The sequence below is a fragment of the Nerophis ophidion genome, linkage group LG26 (assembly GCF_033978795.1).
Source record: "Nerophis ophidion isolate RoL-2023_Sa linkage group LG26, RoL_Noph_v1.0, whole genome shotgun sequence".
NCBI lineage: Eukaryota > Metazoa > Chordata > Actinopteri > Syngnathiformes > Syngnathidae > Nerophis > Nerophis ophidion.
The window spans coordinates 28,963,191-28,984,947 of record NC_084636.1 but is presented as its reverse complement, the minus strand read 5'-3'; the positions used below and the strand labels follow the sequence as shown (position 1 = coordinate 28,984,947).

Below are 21,757 nucleotides of genomic sequence, written 5' to 3'. Positions count from 1 at the left end.
TTGAGAAACACCTTAGTTATGTAAATCCCACGTTTGGACACCAGTGTTCTATGTTTGCAAACAAGATTAAAATGCCAGTGCAAGGATCTGAAAAGGGGTTTACAGTTATCAGAGTTCCTCTATAAAACACTTTTTTAATAATATGCTGCTAAAATGTTTGTCTCCCAAGTTTTGAACTGAACCTGGGGGCTGGTACGTGGTAATTTCCGGGCCGGGTTAGCTCACTGGGCCGCCACTTGAATAGCCCTGGCATACAGGATCCAAATGTTTTTATAATTTGTCTTAAAATGGAGCTACGATTGCCAACTTCTCTGTAAATGTGGATTATACCTCTTTTACTCTGGAAATGACTGTCAAATTGTGAGAGAGATGCTTCAATATTTATTGTTCCAGTTAAATCAACACAAACTGCCATTGGAGATACTTGGCCATTGAAAGTAAACATCAAAACACAACACATGATCCTATGATCTTTAAAACATTAAAAGTACCTACCCCAATATACACCAAATATATATTGCATATTCGAAGGACATTTTGCAAAAATATTGGTCTGACTCTGCAACCTCGTTGCACCATTTAAGAAAATGTGGCTTAGAAATTATTATTGCACAAAATAAGTCACACTTAGTTGGGCCTAATAACACACAGCTGCGCTAAATCCAAGAAGAATTGCGCGCTCATGCTTAAAAACTGTTCATTCTATCGTAACCTACACCCAGATTTGACAAAAACACACACATAATGCATTTTCCTGGCCCTTGAGAAAATGCCCACTTATTGTCACATACAAACCCTGTTTCCATATGAGTGTGGAAATTGTGTTAGATGTAAATATAAACGGAATATAATGATTTGCAAATCCCTTTCAACCCATATTCAGTTGAATGCACTACAAAGACAAGATACTTGATGTTCAAACTCATAAACTTAATTTTTTTTTTGCAATTAATAATTAACTTAGAATTTCATGGCTGCAACACGTGCCAAAGTAGTTGGGAAAGGGCATGTTCACCACTGTGTTACATCACATTTTCTTTTAACAACACTCAAACCTTTGGGAACTGAGGAGAGACATTTTTGAAGCTTTTCAGATGGAATTCTTACCCATTCTTGTTTTATGCACAGCTTAAGTTGTTCAAAAGTCCAGGGTCTCCGTTGTGGTATTTTAGGTTTCATAATGCGCCACACATTCTCAATAAGAAAAAGGTCTGGACTACAGGCAAGCCAGTCTAGTACCCGCACTCTTTTACTATGAAGCCATGCTGTTGTAACTAGTGACATGGCATTGTCTTGCTGAAATAAGCAGGGGCGTTCATGATAACGTTGCTTGGATGGCAACATATGTTGCTCCAAAAGCTGTATGTACCTTTCAGCATTAATGGTACCTTCACAGATGTGTAAGTTACCCATGCCTTAGCCACTAATACACCCCCATACCATCACAGATGCTGGCTTTTGAACTTTGCACCTATAACAGTCCTGATGGTTCTTTTCCTCTTTGGTCCGGAGGACACGACCTTCACCGTTTCCGAAAAAACTATTTGAAATGTGGACTCGTCAGACCACAGAACACTTTTCCACTTTGCATCAGTCCATCTTAGCTGAGCTCGGGCCCAGCGAAGCCGGCGGCATTTCTGGGTATCGTTGATAAATGGCCTTGGCTTTGCATAGTAGAGTTTTAACTTGCACTTACATATGTAGCGACAAACTGTATTTAGTGACAGTGGTTCTCTGAAGTGTTCCTGAGCCCGTGTGGTGATATCCTTTACACGCTGATGTCACTTTTTGATGCAGTACCGCCTGAGCGAACGAAAGTCCGTTACATATCGCTTACGTGCAGTGATTTCTACAAATTCTCTGAACCTTTTGATGGTATTACGGACCTTAGATGATGAAATTCCTAAATTCCTTGCAATAGCCCGTTGAGAAATGTTGTTTTTAAACTGTTTGACAATTTGCTCGAGCATTTGTTCACAAAGTGGTGACCGTTTCCCAATCCTTGTTTGTGAATGACTGAGCATTTCACAGGAAGCTGCTTTTATACCCAATCATGGCACACACCTGTTCCCAATTAGCCTGCACACCTGTGGGATGTTCCCAATAAGTCTTTGATGAGCATTCCTCGACTTTATCAGTATTTATTGTCACCTTTCCCAACTCCTTTGTCCCGTGTTGCTGGCATCAAACTCAAAAGTTGATGATTATTTGTTTATGAGTTTGAACATCAAATATGTCATCTTTGTAGCATATTCAAATGAATATGGGTTGAAAATGATTTGCAAATCATTGTATTCCGTTTATATTTACATCTAACACAATTTCCCAACTCATATGGAAACGGGCTTTGTGCATAGTCACACAATATGGGTAAAATAGTCAAAAGTCATCTATCATCATTCTAAGAACAGACCATGGATAGTCAGAGAGGTTATCTATTGTTCCTTTTGTAGTGTAAGGACATCAGTTGCACTAATGAGCTGCAGTACTGAAGCAGGCAAGCTGTCCTTGTTCGCCTCTAGGAAGTCACTACAGGCAGAAAAGGCACTGTAAAAAGACGAGGAGAGTCCAACAATGTCCGTAGAGATGTAAGGAAGAACCCCCGGTGTGGCCTGATTGTAGTAGGTGACCTACAGCAAAACACATTCTGGGTAAAATACACACCTTTTTTGCTGCTATTAAGAAAACTCTTGACGAATGTTTAACCTTGGTGACGCCGCTGCTTTCTTCCCGGATGGTGAAGCCAGCGCAGAGCACCTCTCCCCTGTTGTAGTCTTCGGTTGGAGGGTGAGTGGGCAAAGTGACAGAACGCAGCGCTATCAAATATGGATCCCTAAGAAAAATATTGAGAAATGGAGAGGTAAAGAGAAAAGCATTTTACAATCCGAGATGGCAAAAGCAATGAAATGCAGCAATTATGGACATTCTTAGAAAAGTATTATTCATTCTCGCAACCATTTTATTGTCAAGGGACAATACTAAAGAAATTAAATTTGGATATAACGTAGAGTAGTCAGTGTAGAGCAGGGGTGCCCATTACGTCGATCGCGAGCTACCAGTCGACCGCGGGGGGTGTGTCAGTCGATCTCCAGCCAGGCTTTTAAAAAAAATAGACCTAAAAATTAGTGATCATCAATCTTCACCAAGACGTCACTTAAATGACATTCACGGTACCGGAGGGTCTTGTGAGATGACGCTGGCTGCTGCAAGATCATTATTATGAAAATATGACCGAGAGGAAGGCGAGAAACACTTTTTATTTCAACAGACTCTCGCGCCGTACCTTCCGTCAAAACTCTAAAGGCCGACTGCACATTTCCTATCTTCACAATAAAAGCCCTGCTTCATGCTGCCTGCGCTAACTTAATACAGAGTCTCGGAAAACTGGCGTGCACAAGCGATCCCTCAGAAAGCTGGCGTGCACATCACTTGTGCACGCCAGCTTTCCGAGACTCTTATTTTGTTAGCGCAGGCAGCATGAAGCAGAGTTTTTATTGTGAAGATAGGAAATGTGAAGTCGGCCTTTAGAGTTTTGACGGAAGGGACGGCGCGAAAGTCTGTTGAAATAAAAAGTGTTTCTCGCCTTCCTCTCTGTCATTTTTCATAATAATGAACTGGCAGCAGCCAGCGTCATCTCACAAGACCCTCGGGTGCCCTGAATGTCAATCAAGCAAGCTACGGAATTTGCCGCCAATGTTTTTCTTGTAAAGTGTATGGAAGCTGGATGAATTAGATGCCAAAAACCAACCACTTTCATGTGGTATTGTACAGAAAGGACAACTTTTTTTCTCCTCCATTTGAAAATGTGGGCGTTATCATCATTACTGTCTGATTCCAATCAATGCAAGTCATCAGAATCAGGTAATACACCAACTTATATTCTTGTCTTTGTGAAAGAAAGACATCTATATGTGTTACACATGCTTGTATTATCATTAAACACAATTAACTTGTTTACAAAAATGTCTCTTTCATAAATAAATAAATATAAATGATATATATAAATGAGGTAGATCCCCTCGAGTTGGTCAATTGAAAAGTAGCTCGCCTGCAGAAAAAGTGTTGGCACCCCTGGTGCAGAGCTTTTACAGCAGTATAGATTTACAAACTGTACTACACACAAAAAATGATTCAACAAACAGCAATTATTGTCTAACTCGCTACACACAAGTGAAGTGATCTATATTTATATAGCGCTTTTCTCTAGTGACTGAAAGCGCTTTACATAGTGAAACCCAACATCTAAGTTACATTTAAACCAGTGTGGGTGGCACTGGGAGCAGGTGGGTTAAGTGTCTTGCCCAAGGACACAACGGCAGTGACTAGGGTGGCGGAAGTGGGAATCGAACCTGCAACCCCCAAGTTGCTGGCACGGCCACTCTACCAACCGAGCTATACCGCCCCACAACAGGCTTAGGCCCCTTCTACACTAAGGTTATTCAGGGTAAATCCCACCTAACCTTACCCTTGTGCGCGCGCACACGCACGCGCGCACGCACGCGCACACACACACGCGCAAGCACACGCGCGCGCACGCACGCACGCACGCACGCACACACACATTTAATGCCGGGTCAAATCCATGATGTCACGAGTGACGCTTCCCCTGTCGTCATTTGCAAAATGACGGAGGAGGTTTTTTTTTGCTTTTACTATGTGTAAACCAGGGGTCTTGATCCACAACCATACAGATCGCACTGATGGTTGTGATATAAAACAACTTTAACACTCTTACTAATATGCGCCACACTCTGTGAACCCACACCAAACACATTTCTGGAGAACATTGGCTCTGTAACACATTAGAAACGCAACATAAGAATTACCCAGAATTCCAATGCATCCATGACTCTTGGCTATATTATACACCTCGCTAGCACCAACCCCCCCCTCTCCGTGCGTTTGGATAAAGTATAGGGATGTATTCCATTGAGATTTTTTTAATCGTATCTACTTTTTGCAGGAAGATCAAGGCCCCTTGCGTTTGCATACTGCACAACTGTAATCTTGGCGTGGTTAACCAACACTGTTTTACACTTCTGGGAAGAAGTCACATGACAGAATACAAGCAATAAGTCACATGTCATCTTGGAAGTGTATTTGGGGCTACGCTTCTTTATCATGGCAGAAACCAGAAGCCCAGTTTCCAAAAGGATGTTTCTCCTCAAAAGAACCGCAACTCCCCAGTTCAGGCAACACTTATGCATCAATCAATCAATCAATCAATGTTTATTTATATAGCCCTAAATCACAAATGTCTCAAAGGACTGTACAAACCATTACGACTACGACATTCTCGGAAGAACCCACAAAAGGGCAAGGAAAACTCACACCCAGTATAAAATCTTTCCGTGTAAATAACTCATTTCACAACATATATATCTGCACCTCATAGTCCGGTGGGGCTAATATATGGAATATTTTTTTTTTTCCTTCTAAAATTAAGTAGGTGCGTCTTATAGACCGGTGTGTTTGATAGTCCGGAAAATATGGTAGTAGTGTGGCTTTTAGCCTCGTGACCAGCACACTGGCCTCTTATGGGTTGGCGGTGGCAGGGGGTCCGAACCAGCTGGCTTACACAAGCAAGCCAGTGTGAGTACGCCCTTAAATAACACAGCACAAGGTTTAATGTCCAAATGAGTACATCCACAGGTCTGTGTTCTAACCGTTAAAACGCCCATGTGAATTAAAAGTTACGGTAAAAATGTCAGCTGTGTGGGATTATTTTACCCCACAAAACGAAAAAGATGAAGAGGTGGAGTGCAAAACATGTCACAATATAGTTAAGCGTGGTGGTAAAGTTGTAAGACATTTTAATGACTCTTGAGAGTGAGAGGCTTTTTAGCAGAGCCTCACTCATCATTGATGAACACAGGAGCAGGCTGACACCTGAGCATCTTGAAGGGCTCGTCGTTGTTAGAAAGAATCTCCCCATTATGCTTGAACTTCAATTGTTTGCCCCCCCCCTGACTGGGGCAAACAATTGAAAGGAGTGTGTATATAGTTTTTTTTTTGGTTTTTTTTCAGTTTACACTTGTTCAAGAACAAGAATTGATGCTGAGTTATAGACATTTTATCCCACTCGTTTGTGTGTTTTGCTTTTTTTAATAATGTTTACAGCATTATTTGCACTTTATACTGTTCACTTTTTTTACTGTTTAATGATGCCATTTCTGTTTGTCACGTATATTTTTTTCTATTTTGTGTTTATCCTTGAGTACCAGCCATTGTGTAATATTCAAACTCACCTAATTGAGCTGGCTAGTTGTTATCAAGAGTACTAAAACCCTTTTCAACATGAATCTGACAACTAAGTAGGCTAAATAACTTTAAACTTTAATACATGCTCGGATAGGCCAGTATCGGTATCGGATCGGGAGTGCATCCCCAAACCCTGATGCTACCACCACTTTGCTCAACTGTAGGCAAAACAGAAATATCTGGCTCCTCACTTGTATGGCCAGCTATGAAGACAAACCTTGAGTAGTGAATTTACATTGTTGTACAAACTGTAAACTTGCTATTTTAAAATAGGGGTGTGTCAATGCATTCATTATAAGATGTGTCGCAATGTGACACCACACACCTGATATCACATGGTTTCCGACAGGATGCCAACAAGATAAAGTCCTGGCCTTTGCCCCCTTTACTGATGGAGGGGGTTGCGATGCGATAAATGGTGTCTTCCTCGTCTGCCTGCGTGATCACCTCGCACTCCCTAGAAGACAGCCGCAAATTAGTCAACGATACACTCTAACCAGTAAGAAGTTTTGGTAGAGGTTGAAGTCACTTGTTAACAATGTACAGTAGTGGTCAAAAGTTTTAATACACTTGTAAAGAACATAATTTCATGGCTGTCTTGAGTTTCCAATAATTTCTACAACTTTTATTTTTTTGTGATAGTGATGGGAGCACATACTTGTTGGTCACAACAAACATTCATGAAGTTTGGTTCTTTTATGAATTTATTATGGGTCTACTGAAAAAAAAGGTCAAGGGCTTCACGGTGGCAGACGGGTTAGTGCGTCTGCCTCACAATACGAAGTTCCTGGAGTCCTGGGTTCAAATCCAGGCTAGGGATCTTTCTGTGTGGAGTTTGCATGTTCTACCCGTGAATGCGTGGGTTCCCTCCGGGTACTCCGGCTTCCTACCACTTCCAAAGACATGCACCTGGGGATAGGTTGATTGGCAACACTAAATTGGCCCTAGTGTGTGAAAGTGAGTGTGAATGTTGTCTGTCTATCTGTGTTGGCCCTGCGATGAGGTGGCGACTTGTCCAGGGTGTACCCCGCCTTCCGCCCGATTGTAGCTGAGATAGGCGCCAGCGCCCCCCCGTGACCCCAAAAGGGAATAAGCGGTAGAAAATGGAATGGGGGAATGGAATGAAAAGGTCAAAGTATACATAGCGCGATGTTAATATTTGGTTACATGTCCCTTGGCAAGTTTCACTGCAATAAGGCACTTTTGGTAGCCATCCACAAGCTTCTGGTTGAATTTTTGACCACACCTCTTGACAAAATTGGTACAGTTCAGCTAAATTTGTTGGTTTTCTGGCATGGACTTGTTTCTTGTCCACACATTGTAGTCAGGACTTTGGGAGGGCTATTCTAAAACCTTAATTTTAGCCTGATTTAGCCATTCCTTTACCACTTTTGACATATGTTTGTCCTGTTGAAACACCCAACTATGCCCAAAACCCAACTTCCGGGCTGAATATTTTAGGTTCTCCTGAAGAATTTGGAGGTAATCCTCCTTTTTCATTGTCCGATTTACTCTGTAGAGCACCAGTTCCATTGGCAGCACGACAAGCCCATAGCATGATACTACCACTACCATGCTTGACGGTAGGAATGGTGTTGTGGTATTGGGGCCAAACAGCTCAATTTTTGTTTCATCTGACTGCATAACTTTCCTCCATAAGGTCTTATCTTTGTCCATAATGATGTCGGATGAAAAAAAAATTGAGCTGTTTGACCCAAATACCCGACAATATGTTAATCCCAGGAACACCATCCCAACCGTCAAGCATGGTGGTGGTAGTATTATGCTCTGGGCCTGTTTTTCTGCCAATGGAACTGGTGCTTTACAGAGAGTAAATGGGACAATGAAAAAGGAGGATTACCTCAAAATTCTTCAGGACAACCTAAACTCATCAGCCTGGAGGTCGGGTCTTGGGCACAGTTGGGTGTTCCAACAGGACAATGACCCCAAACACACGTCAATAGTGGTAAAGGAATGGCTAAATCAGGCTACAATTAAGGTTTTACAATGGCCTTCCCAATGTCCTGACTTAAACGTGTGGACAAACGCTGAAGAAACAAGACCATGTCAGAAACCCAACAATTTTAGCTGAACTGTACCAATTTTGACAAGAGGAGTGGTCAAAAATTCAACCAGAAGTTTGTGGATGGTTACCAAAAGTGCCTTATTGCAGTGAAACTTGCCAAGGGACATGTAACCAAATATTAACATTGTTGTATATATATTTTCGATCCAGCAGAATTGGTCACATTTTCAGTAGACCCATAATAAATTCATAAAACAACCAAACTTCATGAATGTTTTTTGACACCAACAAGTATGTGCTCCATTCACTATATCACAAAAAAATAAGAGTTGCAGAAATGATTGGAAACTCAAGACAGCCATGACATTATGTTCTTTACTTTTGACCACGACTGTACATGCGAAATGCAATAAAGTCAAAGGAATGTGGACTGACTCATAATGCCGGTCCCACTCTTTCCTCCTCCTGAGATCTGACAGCAGGTGGAACGTCTGCTCGGCCGAGACAGTGACGTACATTTCCACTTTGAAACACAACGTCTGGTTCTCCTCCAGCGTGTACAGTCTGACCTACAAATTAGATCCAGTGTGAGTCAAAGTGGGACAAGATACTGCACATGTGTTTTGTTGCAGGGCAGTCCCCCACGTGGTAGCCAGAACAACATGGGCTTTGCTTGCGTAAGACTCACCATGACTCTGCACTTTGTCCAACGCAATACAAATCCCAATGCGAAACCAATAGTACTCACTTTATTTTTCTCTGAGGTCAACACCCAATTGTTTCTGGTGTCCATGAGTTTCAGTGCAGATACATTGTTGTAGCTCAAATACATCTGGAAAATCAAAGCACTCTATGAAGTTTGCAGACAATATCCAATGGTCAAGCTTTGCAAAAGTTGCACGTCAATCGATACCTGGTTACTTGGATCCCAGGGTACAGACAGCGGCACCTCGGTTTGCTTGCAGGAGATGATGTATTTCCTGTGCACAAAGTGAAGCATTTACAGTACATTTCCAGGAACAAAATCAAGACCTGAGTGGTTCAAAGGCCACTGATTATTGCTATATAGTCCGACATTTAGCTATGAAACGGCTTAATTGAGATTAGAATGGAGGCAGGCTGCTTCACGGTGAAACAATGAGCGTATTATGCTTGACAAGCTCGGCCGGGTCACATGCTGTTATAGATTCTGAGCACAACACAGATAAACACACTTTCAACTTAACAAAATAAAGTATTTTTCATCAAAGCACAGGAGAATGTAAAAACAATTGGATTTCCATATGAGTTGGGAAATTGTGTTAGATGTAAATATAAACGGAATATAATGATTTGCAAATCCCTTTCAACCCATAATCAGTTGAATGCACTACAAAGACAAGATATTTGATGTTCAAACTCATAAACGTTATTTTTTTTTTTTGCAAATAATAATTAATTTAGAATTTCATGGCTGCAACATGTGCCAAAGTAGTTGGGAAAGGGCATGTTCACCACTGTGTTACATCACATTTTCTTTTAACAACACTCAAACCTTTGGGAACTGAGGAGAGACATTTTTGAATCTTTTCAGGTGGAATTCCTTCCCATTCTCGTTTTATGTACAGCTTAAGTTGTTCAACAGTCCAGGGTCTCCGTTGTGGTATTTTAGGCTTCATAATGCGCCACACATTCTCAATAAGAAACAGGTCTGGACTACAGGCAAGCCAGTCTAGTACCCGCACTCTTTTACTATGAAGCCACGCTGTTGTAACTAGTGACTTGGCATTGTCTTGCTGAAATAAGCAGGGGCGTCCATGCTTGGATAGCAACATATGTTGTTCCTAAAGCTGTATGTACCTTTCAGTATTAATGGTGACTTCACAGATGTGTAAGTTACCCATGCCTTAGCCACTAATACACCCCCATACCATCACAGATGCTGGCTTTTGAACTTTGCACATAGAACAGTCCTGATGGTTCTTTTCCTCTTTGGTCCGCAGCACACGACCTTCACCGTTTCCAAAAAACTATTTGAAATGTGGACTCGTCAGACCACAGAACACTTTTCCACTTTGCATCAATCCATCTTAGCTGAGCTCGGGCCCAGCGAAGCCGGCGGCATTTCTGGGTATCGTTGATAAATGGCCTTGGCTTTGCATAGTAGACTTTTAACTTGCACTTACAGATGTAGCGACAAACTGTATTTAGTGACAGTGGTTTTCGGAAGTGTTCCTGAGCCCGTGTGGTGATATCCTTTACACACTGATGTCGCTTTTTGATGCAGTACCGCCTGAAGGAACGAAGGTCCGTTACATATCGCTTACGTGCAGTGATTTCTACAGATTCTCTGAACATGCACATGCTTATGTGTGCTATGACTATGAGTTTTTTCCCCCCTGGCCTCTGTCTGGACCCCCCTTCCAGGGGCCCAGGCTTGGACTCACCTTTTTGTAAGAGGTGCCGGAAATTGGCGGATCCGTCAGCGATCTTGTTCTGTCTCCCTGTAGCGTTTGTCTGCTCTTAAATGGGATTGTGCTGAAAATCTTTCATTTTCCCTCGGGGATTAATAAAGTATTTCTGATTCTGATTTTAAAGACAGGGTAGACTTAAACCCCAGGAGATAAACTAATAATAATAATAAATAAGTAAATAAATAAATAATAATATTTTACCCACAGAGGATGATCCTATCTGCATAAACTAATCTTTACTCTAAAGAAAAGGAAAATTTAGAATCCCGTTTAAGTGAATATTGACAGGTTATATGACCATATAAATTAATATTCCGGCCACTTGATATTGAAGTTGTTGGCATACCTTTTTGTAATTGTTTTTAAACAAAACCAAATTATTTGGTGGGGGTTATCGAGATATGCTAATCCCATCTGTAAAAACAACAACCTGATTAGGGATTTTACCTTAAAAAGATGGTTTTAATCAAATCCATGCAATAAATACTTTAGTACTTGTAAACATACCAAGTGTGCGTGTATGGCATTTCGACGTTGGGTTTGGGTGGGATTGGGGGTCTTTGTGTATGAGGGCCCAGAATGTGATGCTCCGCCCTTGGTTGTAATTATTTGTTGGGTTACCAAGCAACATGATCTCATTAGTATCTAGTAAATATCCGCTACCTACTTAATCGCAATAGTTATGTTTGTATCAAATCCTACTAAAACTTGACACTCAGCATCAAGGGTTGGAATTGGGGGTTTAATAACCAAAAATGATTCCCGGACGCGGCCATCGCTGCTGCTCACTGCTCTCTTCACCTCCCAGGGGGGGATCAATGGTGATGGGTCAAATTCAAAGGATAATTTTACCACACCTAGTGTGTGTGTGACAATCATTGGTACTTAAAGGCCTACTGAAATGAGATTGTCTTATTTAAACGGGGATAGCAGGTCCATTCTATTTGTCATACTTGATAATTTCGCGATATTGCCATATTTTTGCTGAAAGGATTTAGTAGAGAACATCGACGATAAAGTTAGCAAATTTTGGTCGCTAATAAAAAAGCCTTGCCTTTACCGGAAGTAGCAGACGATGACGTCACCGGTGTGAGGGCTCTTCACATCCTCACATTGTTTATAATAGGAGCCTCCAACTGCAAGAGCTATTCGGGCCGAGAAAACGACAATTTCCCCATTAATTTGAGCGAGGATGAGGAATATTGATAGCGAAGGACTAGAAAAAAAAAAATAATTAAGTTAAAAAAAAAAGGCGATTGCATTGGGAGCGATTGAAGATGTTTTTAGACACATTTACTAGGATAATTCTGGGAAATCCCTTATTTTTCTATTGTGTTGCTAGTGTTTTAGTGGGTTTAATAGTACCTGATAGTCGGAGGGGTGTGTCCATGGGTGTGTTGACGCCAGTGTCTGAGGGAAGTCACGGCAGCTGCATGGACGGCGCAAGCTCCGCTGATCTCCGGTAAGAGGTGACTTTTTACCACAATTTTCTCACCGAAACCTGCCGGTTGACAAGTGGTCGAGATCACCGTGTGTTTGTGTGGCTAAAAGCTAAAGCTTTCCACCTCCATCTTTCTACTTTGACTTCTCCACTATTAATTGAAAAAATTGCAAAAGATTCAGCAACACAGATGTCCAGAATACTGTGTAATTATGCGATGAAAAGAGATGACTTTTAGCCGCAAGTGGTGCTGCGCTAATATGTCCCCTCCGACCCGAGACGTCACGTGCACGCATCATTCCGCGTCATCATTCCGCGACGCTTTCAACAAGAACCTCCGCGGGAAATTTAAAATTGCAATTTAGTACACTAAACCGGCCGTATTGGCATGTGTTGCAATGTTAATATTTCATCATTGATATATAAACTATCAGACTGCGTGGTCGGTAGTAGTGGGTTTCAGTAGGCCTTTAACTTTAAAGTCTTGTAAGATTCCTGCTGGTTGGCTCCAACTCACCTATCAAGGCGTATCTTCTTCCTGGCAATGGCTTCTTGATAACGCCTTTTACCATCCTGTAAAACACAATTCAAAAAAGGGTCATATTGTGATTTTTAATCTACATTTAAAACGCTTCCTTGTGGTCAACATAACCTGCAATGGTGGTTCGGTCCAAAATTGTGCATAAATGTTGCTTTATAGACCATATTCAAGCCTCTTTCTACTGAAGTCTATTGGAAACAATGTGATTCTCGGGGGACGCTCCCTCATGCTGAATGAATCTGAATCCCAACTCCCGTCAGCCATTTTAGCAGTGTTTGAGTTAAATATACTTTTCATGAAGGACCAAAAATATAGTACATTATATTCAGTCGTATTTTACAACATCAACAGATTTCAACATCCAACCGTAAATGATCAAGCCAAAGGATCGAGAGAAAAACGAAAAGAAACAAACAAAAAAACGTGCCTTGAAATGAAAGCAAATCGCAACGGTGTGTTTATTAGCTTTGTTTTTAACGCCTTACAGTGCTGTAAAGCTATAAGCAAACAGGCTAAGTGTTATCATAATGTCTGTCTCCCAATTTGAAATGACATATGTACAAACCCCAAAACCAGTGAAGTTGGCACGCAGTGTAAATCGTAAATAAAAATAGAATAAAATGATTTGAAAATCATTTAACTTATATTCAATTGAAATGACTGCATGGACAAAATACTTAAAATTCGAACTGGAAAACTTTATTTTTACATATATTAGCTAATTTGGAATTTGATGCCTTCAACATGTTTCAAAAAAGCTGCCACAAGTGGCAAAAAAAACGAGAAAGTTGAGGAATGCTCATCAAACACTTATTTAGAACATCCCACAGGCGAACAGGCTAATTGAGAACAGGTGGGTGCCATGATTGGGTGTAAAAGCAGCTTCCATGAAATGCTCAATCATTCACAAACAAGGATGGGGCGAGGGTGACCACTTTGTGAACAAATGCGTGAGCAAATTGTCCAACCGTTTAAGAACAACATTTCTCAAGCAAGTTATGCAAAGCGAAAGCCATTTATCAACAACACCCAGAAACGCTGCTGGCTTTGCTGGATCCGAGCTCAAAGATGGACCGGTGCAAAGCGGAAAAGTGTTCTGTGGTCTGACGAGTTCACATTTCAAATTGTTTTTGGAAACTGTGGACGTCGGGTTCTCCGGAACAAAGAAGAAAACAACCAGTAACCAACGTAACTTGTTGCAGGAGCAAACAAAACAGCCAGACCGAGTATGGCGAAAGGCAGGAATAAAAAAAACTCTCTCATTAGTGCCCGGGAGCAGGTGAGCATCCCGGACACTAATCATAGGCAGGTGAAAATAATCAGCACCCATGGCAATCAAGAAACACAAAACCAGGGGTGCTGCAACAGAACTAAGAGAGTCTTAAAATAAAACAATACATGATTCGGGAAACAAAACGTTTGCAAAGTGGATTGCGTCTGTTTAGAGAGTATACAATAAGGCGTGCAATCCATTTTGCTTCTGTCTTCAATAATATGCTAAATTTATGCTGATCATCAAAACGGCCACAATACTGTGAGGAAAAATGAATATAATAATTTAGTACGTGCAAATAGATTTATCAACACTCGTTTTTCCCGTTTTTTCAAGCACTATTTTGCGTTTTATGTGTGGAAAGGGCGTGCAAACTGACATTTCCATACATGGCTACAAGATCAGTGCGCGTGCTGCAAAGACAGACGATGGACAGAAGAGACTCCTTGGTCCAATGTGTGTGTGTCAACATTTTGGAAGGTCAGAAATTAAAAAATATTTGAAAAAACTAGGAGACTGCCGGCCACGTGCAAGTAAATGAGAATTAAATGTCCAAATGTACCAAACAAACAAAGTTTGGATACGGCTTAGGGAAAGCTGTGTATCAACAAAAGGGGCAAGCTGGATTGGGCGAGCGAACACACAATACTAAATCCAAGGTGGGAAAAAAAAATCTCAAAGTCCACATACCGTGTGCCATCCATCCATCCATCCATTTTCTACCGCTTATTCCCTTTCGGGGTCGCGGGGGGCGCTGGCGCCTATCTCAGCTACAATCGGGCGGAAGGCGGGGTACACCCTGGACAAGTCGCGACCTCATCGCAGGGCCAACACAGATAGACAGACAACATTCACACTCACATTCACACACTAGGGCCAATTTAGTGTTGCCAATCAACCTATCCCCAGGTGCATGTCTTTGGAGGTGGGAGGAAGCCGGAGTACCCGGAGGGAACCCACGCATTCACGGGGAGAACATGCAAACTCCACACAGAAAGATCCCGAGCCTGGATTTGAAACCAGGACTGCAGGAACTTCGTATTGTGAGGCAGATGCCATACCGTGTGCGTTGCACTCAAATACAATCCAACACCAACAACAAAGGGAGATTGATCTAAATAGCCCTCTAACACCAGGTGAGATAAACAATACAAACAAACCGCAGGTGAGGAGGGTAGCGCTCAGAAGCAAAGTAAAGCTACCGCAAGCACAATACAAACAAAACAGGAGGTAAAACTAAATTAAGAATGCAAAACACACCAGACAGACACCTACAAATTAAACGAATGACCACATGAAACAGGTCGTAACAATAAAGTCTATTCAGCTGCAGCATTTTATAATTTAATACCTGCTAGAAAACAAATTTAATTGATCCGTTTTGGTGTCCTTTAGTTTTTTTAGAATGACATTTGTTTTTCCACATAGAATATATATTATTAAAATATGACTGAAAGATCTCTGGGATGTGACAACATGAATAACTCACCACAGGCTCGGGTCTTATCCGGGGAAGCGTGCATGGTTTCCTATCACCGTCAAGCACCTCAAAGGTCATAAAGGCACTATTTATATGGCGCTGAGGCTCTCCACCCTGATAGGCCTCAGCACACACTCCCACCTCCATACTACAACATGATGAGACATAGATGAGTTAAGATAAGTTTGCATTGTTTGTTTTTGAAGACTCACCTGTGTTTGAAGGCATTGTTAACAATGGATTTCAGCACTAGTCGGTCACCAATGTGAGAGGGCCCGCGGAAATGGAACATGTCTATGCTCCTCAACGTGGGATGAGCGTTACACAAACGGCTGCGTCAAGAAGAAACAAAAAACAAAGACGCACATTTAGCCTTTAACACCTTGACCTTTAAATAAAATTAACTGAAAAAAATGTTTAAAATAGAGATTAACTGTAAAATAAATACAATAAAATAAATTAAATTAAATTTTTTTAAATGTAAATGACACAGAGGAGTATCTAGAAAGGGCCGCTCCAAACTAAATTGGGGCCCTTAGCAGAATTTAATTTGAAATTAATTAGTTTTGCACTAAAATGAAATCATGTGAAATACATTTATCAAAATAATAATAACAAAAATAATATATCTAACATTAAAAATTTAGAAACCTTCCACTGTCTGAACTACGATCTGGATTTGAACCCCAGGCCCTTTTGCTTTGCAAAACAAGGTCTAATGCTGTGATGTAGTGATGATACCAAGGATGGCCAGAATACATTTTAGGGATGTGAAGCACCCTGTCATTCATTAATGCAGAGTTTACATGCACTTCTTCACACAAAATGCGGGTCTACACTGATCGGGAGCTTTAGGCAAAAGCGCTTGGTCTGCGTTTAGGGCGACCTAAAAGATAAAGGTTGCACAACACAAAACACAACACAGTAGCTTAACAAATCATCAAATTATGACATTATTATATTTTTTGCCGTAATAATTAAGATTATTATTGAATTTGAATATTGTAGATTTTTGATAAATATTCGGTAAAATGGTTGTTTTTTTTGTTCTTCCCCATATGTTGCTCTTCCATTCAATCCATCCATCCATTTCCTACCGCTTGTGCCTTTCGTGGTGGCGACTGGTGCAGTAGCCTATTACAGCTGCATTTGTTAAGCAGTACAGCAAAGCTTAACAAACCATGAAATTCTAATGACATTATTATATTTTTGACCGTAAAAATAAATCATAAAACTGTTATTATTCAATTTGAACATTGTATATTTTTGATAACTATTCAGTAAAATGGTTGATGTTTTTTTTCCTAGTGATAGTGAAGTTAAGTGAATTATATTTATATAGCGCTTTTCTCTAGTGACTCAAAGCGCTTTACATAGTGAAACCCAATATCTAAGTTACATTTAAACCAGTGTGGGTGGCACTGGGAGCAGGTGGGTAAAGTGTCTTGCCCAAGGACACAACGGCAGTGACTAGGATGGCGGAAGCGGGAATCGAACCTGCAACCCTCAAGTTGCCGGCACGGCCACTCTACCAACCGAGCTATACTCTTCCATCCATCCATCCATTTACTACCGCTTGTCCCTTTTGGGTCACAACATTCACACACTTGGACCAATTTGGTGTTGCCAATCAACCATGGGGACGGCGTGGCGCAGTTTGGGAGAGTGGCGGTGCCAGCAACCTGAGGGTTCCTGGTTCCATCCCCACCTTCTACCAACCTCGTCACGCTCATTGTGTCCTTGAGCAAGACACTTCACCCTTGCTCCTGAAGGGTCATGGTTAGGTACTTGCATGGTGGTTTCCACCGTCAGTGTGTGAATGGGTGAATGTGGAAATAGTGCGAAAGCGCCTTGAGTACCTTGAATTTAGAAAAGCGCTATACAAGCACAACCCATTTAACCTATCCCCAGGTACATGTCTTTGGAGGTGGGAGGAAGCCAGAATAATCGGAGGGAACCCACGCACTCACGGGGAGAACATGCAAACTCCACACAGAAAGACCCCGAGCCTGGGGATCAAACCCAAGACCTTCGTATTGTGAGGCACATGTACTAACCCCTACTTACTCTTCTGCATAGTAATTGCAATGAATCTACTTCCAACTCAGTAAAGTCCACATGAAAGCTACAATAATAGACAAAAATACCTTGCAGAAATGGTGGCTACATTCTCCATCCAAGCCATGATCTGGCCCCCAAAGGTGCTGACTTGGTGGTTGGCGTGGGGTGGAAGCACCAGCTCTACACTCTCCACTCGGGTGCGCTCGGCCGGCACGGCGTCCTGGTACTCCTGGCAATCTCCTGTTGCCAGAGCGAGGGTTGGGGAGAGAGCAAACATTTCAGCGGTGCAGATGCCTTCCAGAAGTGCAATGCGTGAGGAAACCTTAGGTACCCAGCTGAGCCGTGCTGCTGCTCAGCAGGTCTGTGATGATCTCAGCGTGGATGAGCCTCATCCTCCTCCGCTCTGCTGCCAGGCTGTACTCCATCTGCTCCATTTGTGTGCGGGGAGTCACCTGCTTTAGCTTGACCTGCAATGTAAGAGGATGTGGAACAGGGTCACCTACATCAGTGGTTCTCAAATGGGGGTACGCGTACCCCTGGAGGTACTTGAAGATATGCCAAGGGGTACGTGAGATTTTTCAAAAAAATTCTAAAAATAGCAACAATTCAAAAATCCTTTATAAATATATTTATTGAATAATACTTCAACAAAATATGAATGTACGTTCATAAACTTTGAAAAGAAATGCAACAATGCAATATTCAGTGTTGACAGCTGGATTTTTTTGTGGACAAAGATTTCTTTTTTTGTGAAGAAATGTTTAGAATTAAGTTCATGAATCCAGACGGATCTCAATTACAATCTCTAAAGAGGCCACTTTAAGTGGATGATTACTTCTATGTGTAGAAATATTTATTTAAAATTGAATTACTTGTTTATTTTTCAACAAGTTTTCAGTTATTTTTATATCTTTTTTTCCAAATAGTTCAAGAAAGACTACTACAAATGAGCAATATTTTGCACTTTTATACAATTTAATAAATCAGAAACTGATGACATAGTGCTGTATTTTACTTTCTTTATCTCTTTTTTTCCAACCAAAAATGCTTTGCTTTGATTAGGGGGTACTTGAATGAAAAAAATGTTCCGAGGGGGTACATCACTGAAAAAAGGTTGAGTACCACTGACCTACATTATGAGGAAAAGTGAGTAACATTTATCATGAGACCATAGACATGCACCTGGGGATAGGTTGATTGGCAACACTAAATTGGCCCTAGTGTGTGAATGTGAGTGTGAATGTTGTCTGTCTATCTGTGTTGGCCCTGCGATGAGGTGGCGACTTGTACCCCGCCTTCCGCCCGATTGTAGCTGAGATAGGCGCCAGCGCCCCCCGCGACCCCAAAAGGGAATAAGCGGTAGAAAATGGATGGATGAGACCATACTATAGACAAGGAGCTTGGATGACATTTAGAATAGTCAGTGTACAGCTGACACACCGCCATCCATTACGATCTATATAGCTGGCAACACAAGTCCAAACTGTGTTTTAAGTGTCTACATTTAAATGAGGACATCACTGGTGAAGATGTTGAAAGTTAGACATCTTGCGCTTGTCTTTCCTTCCTTCCTTGGTCACTTGGTCCAGCTTCCTCAGCAAGACAATTGTCATGCTGGAGTTGTTTTTGTTGGAAAACTGCCATAGAGGGGATATGTCTCGTCGTCAGAATGTTGGAATTCCTATTTTCCCTCAATGCGCCGCAGCTCCCCAGAGCCGGCAACACCCGTGTACGCTACAACCACCATGTTTGAATGGGGTCAAGCAAGCCACATGAGTTGGAATTCATCTTTAAATTGATGAACCGGAGCGCCCCATGTCGGCAGCACTCATGCAGGCCCGTGTCGTGATGCTACCACCAACATTTTTGACAGAGGTGAAGACAATTATCTTGCTTCTTACTTTAGTAGGAATTAATCTCCAAATCCTTGAACCGCATCTCCCCTGTGCTGGCAGCACTCATGCAGGCTTGTGTCGTGATGCTACAACCACTGTTTGACTGGAGTCAAAACAATGATCTTGCCACTCACTTGAGTTGCCCTGTATCATGATGCTACCACCACTATGTTTGATCGCAGTCAAACTACTTTTTTGCTACTTACTTTAGTTGGAATTCAACTCAAAATCAATGAACCGCATCTCCGCTGTGCCGGCAGCACTCATGCGGGCTTGTATCGTGATGAAGCCACCACTATGTTTGATTGCAGTCAAACAACTTTTTTGCTACTTACTTTAGTTGGAATTAAACTCAAAATCAATGAACCGCATCTCCGCTGTGCCGGCAGCACTCATGCGGGCTTGTATCGTGATGAAGCCACCACTATGTTTGACTGGAGTCAAAACAATTATCTTGCTACTCTCTTGAGTTGCCTTGTATCGTGATGCTACCACCACTATGTTTGATCGCAGTCAAACTACTTTTTTGCTACTTACTTTAGTTGGAATTCAACTCAAAATCAATGAACCGCATCTCCGCTGTGCCGGCACCACTCATGCGGGCTTGTATCGTGATGCTACCACCACTATGTTCGATCGCAGTCAAACAACTTTTTTGCTACTTAATTTAGTTGGAATTAAACTCAAAATCAATGAACCGCATCTCCGCTGTGCCGGCAGCACTCATGCGGGCTTGTATCGTGATGCTACCACCACTATGTTTGATCACAGTCAAACAACTTTTTTGCTACTTACTTTAGTTGGAATTCAACTCAAAATCAATGAACCATATCTCCGCTGTGCCAGCAGGACTCATGCGGGCTTGTATCGTGATGAAGCCACTATGTTTGACTGGAGCCAAAACAATTATCTTGCTACTCACTTGAGTTGCCTTGTATCGTGATGCTACCACCACTATGTTCGATCGCAGTCAAACTACTTTTTTGCTACTTACTTTAGTTGGAATTCAACTCAAAATCAATGAACCGCATCTCCGCTGTGCCGGCAGCACTCATGCGGGCTTGTATCGGGATGAAGCCACTACTATGTTTGACTGGAGTCAAAACAATTATCTTGCTACTCACTTGAGTTGCCTTGTATCGTGATGCTACCACCACTATGTTCGATCGCAGTCAAACTACTTTTTTGCTACTTACTTTAGTTGGAATTCAACTCAAAATCAATGAACCGCATCTCCGCTGTGCCGGCAGCACTCATGCGGGCTTGTATCGTGATGCTACCACCACTATGTTTGATTACAGTCAAACAACTTTTTTGCTACTTACTTTAGTTGGAATTCAACTCAAAATCAATGAACCATATCTCCGCTGTGCCAGCAGGACTCATGCGGGCTTGTATCGTGATGAAGCCACTATGTTTGACTGGAGTCAAAACAATTATCTTGCTACTCACTTGAGTTGCCTTGTATCGTGATGCTACCACCACTATGTTCGATCGCAGTCAAACTACTTTTTTGCTACTTACTTTAGTTGAAATTCAACTCAAAATCAATGAACCGCATCTCCGCTGTGCCGGCAGCACTCATGCGGGCTTGTATCGGGATGAAGCCACTACTATGTTTGACTGGAGTCAAAACAATTATCTTGCTACTCACTTGAGTTGCCTTGTATCGTGATGCTACCACCACTATGTTCGATCGCAGTCAAACTACTTTTTTGCTACTTACTTTAGTTGGAATTCAACTCAAAATCAATGAACCGCATCTCCGCTGTGCCGGCAGCACTCATGCGGGCTTGTATCGTGATGAAGCCACCACTATGTTTGACTGGAGTCAAAACAATTATCTTGCTACTCACTTGAGTTGCCTTGTATCGTGATGCTACCACCACTATGTTTGATTGGAGACAAAACAATTATCTTGCTACTAGAGTTGGGATTTATCTTTCAATCAGTGAACCGTAGCTCCCCTGTGCCGGCAGCACTCATACAGTCCCACACCGTGTTTGACTGGGGTCAAGACAATTATCTCGCTTCTCACTTGAGTTGGAATTCATCTTTAAATTAATGGACCACGGCTCCCCTGTGCTGGCAGCACTCATGCAGGCCCGTATCGTGTTGTTACCACCTATATGTTTGACTGAAGTCGAGACAATTATCTTGCTACATACTTGAGCTGGAAATCATCTTTAAATAATGAACCATAGCTCCCCCTGTGCTGGCAGTAAATAAATAAATGGGTTGTACTTGTATAGCGCTTTTCTACCTTCAAGGTACTCAAAGCGCTTTGACACTACTTCCACATTTACCCATTCACACACACATTCAC

The 21,757-nt window shown here is 41.8% G+C and overlaps 1 protein-coding gene across 1 annotated transcript in view; it reads right to left on the bottom strand.

Annotated features, from left to right (window-relative positions):
• Positions 1–358: 358 nt before the first annotated feature.
• The window catches only part of acot11b (acyl-CoA thioesterase 11b), a 34,679-nt gene continuing 13,280 nt past the window's right edge, over positions 359–21,757 (bottom strand). The window contains exons 6-16 of the mRNA XM_061888210.1: positions 17,868–18,003; positions 17,623–17,776; positions 15,688–15,807; positions 15,485–15,623; positions 12,699–12,754; positions 9,201–9,267; positions 9,036–9,119; positions 8,723–8,856; positions 6,587–6,718; positions 2,707–2,833; positions 359–2,630 (exon numbers count right to left, since the gene is read on the bottom strand). Coding sequence (XP_061744194.1) covers positions 2,436–2,630; positions 2,707–2,833; positions 6,587–6,718; positions 8,723–8,856; positions 9,036–9,119; positions 9,201–9,267; positions 12,699–12,754; positions 15,485–15,623; positions 15,688–15,807; positions 17,623–17,776; positions 17,868–18,003 — 1,344 coding nt within the window. The 3' untranslated portion in view covers positions 359–2,435. The remainder of the gene's footprint in view (positions 2,631–2,706; positions 2,834–6,586; positions 6,719–8,722; positions 8,857–9,035; positions 9,120–9,200; positions 9,268–12,698; positions 12,755–15,484; positions 15,624–15,687; positions 15,808–17,622; positions 17,777–17,867; positions 18,004–21,757) is intronic.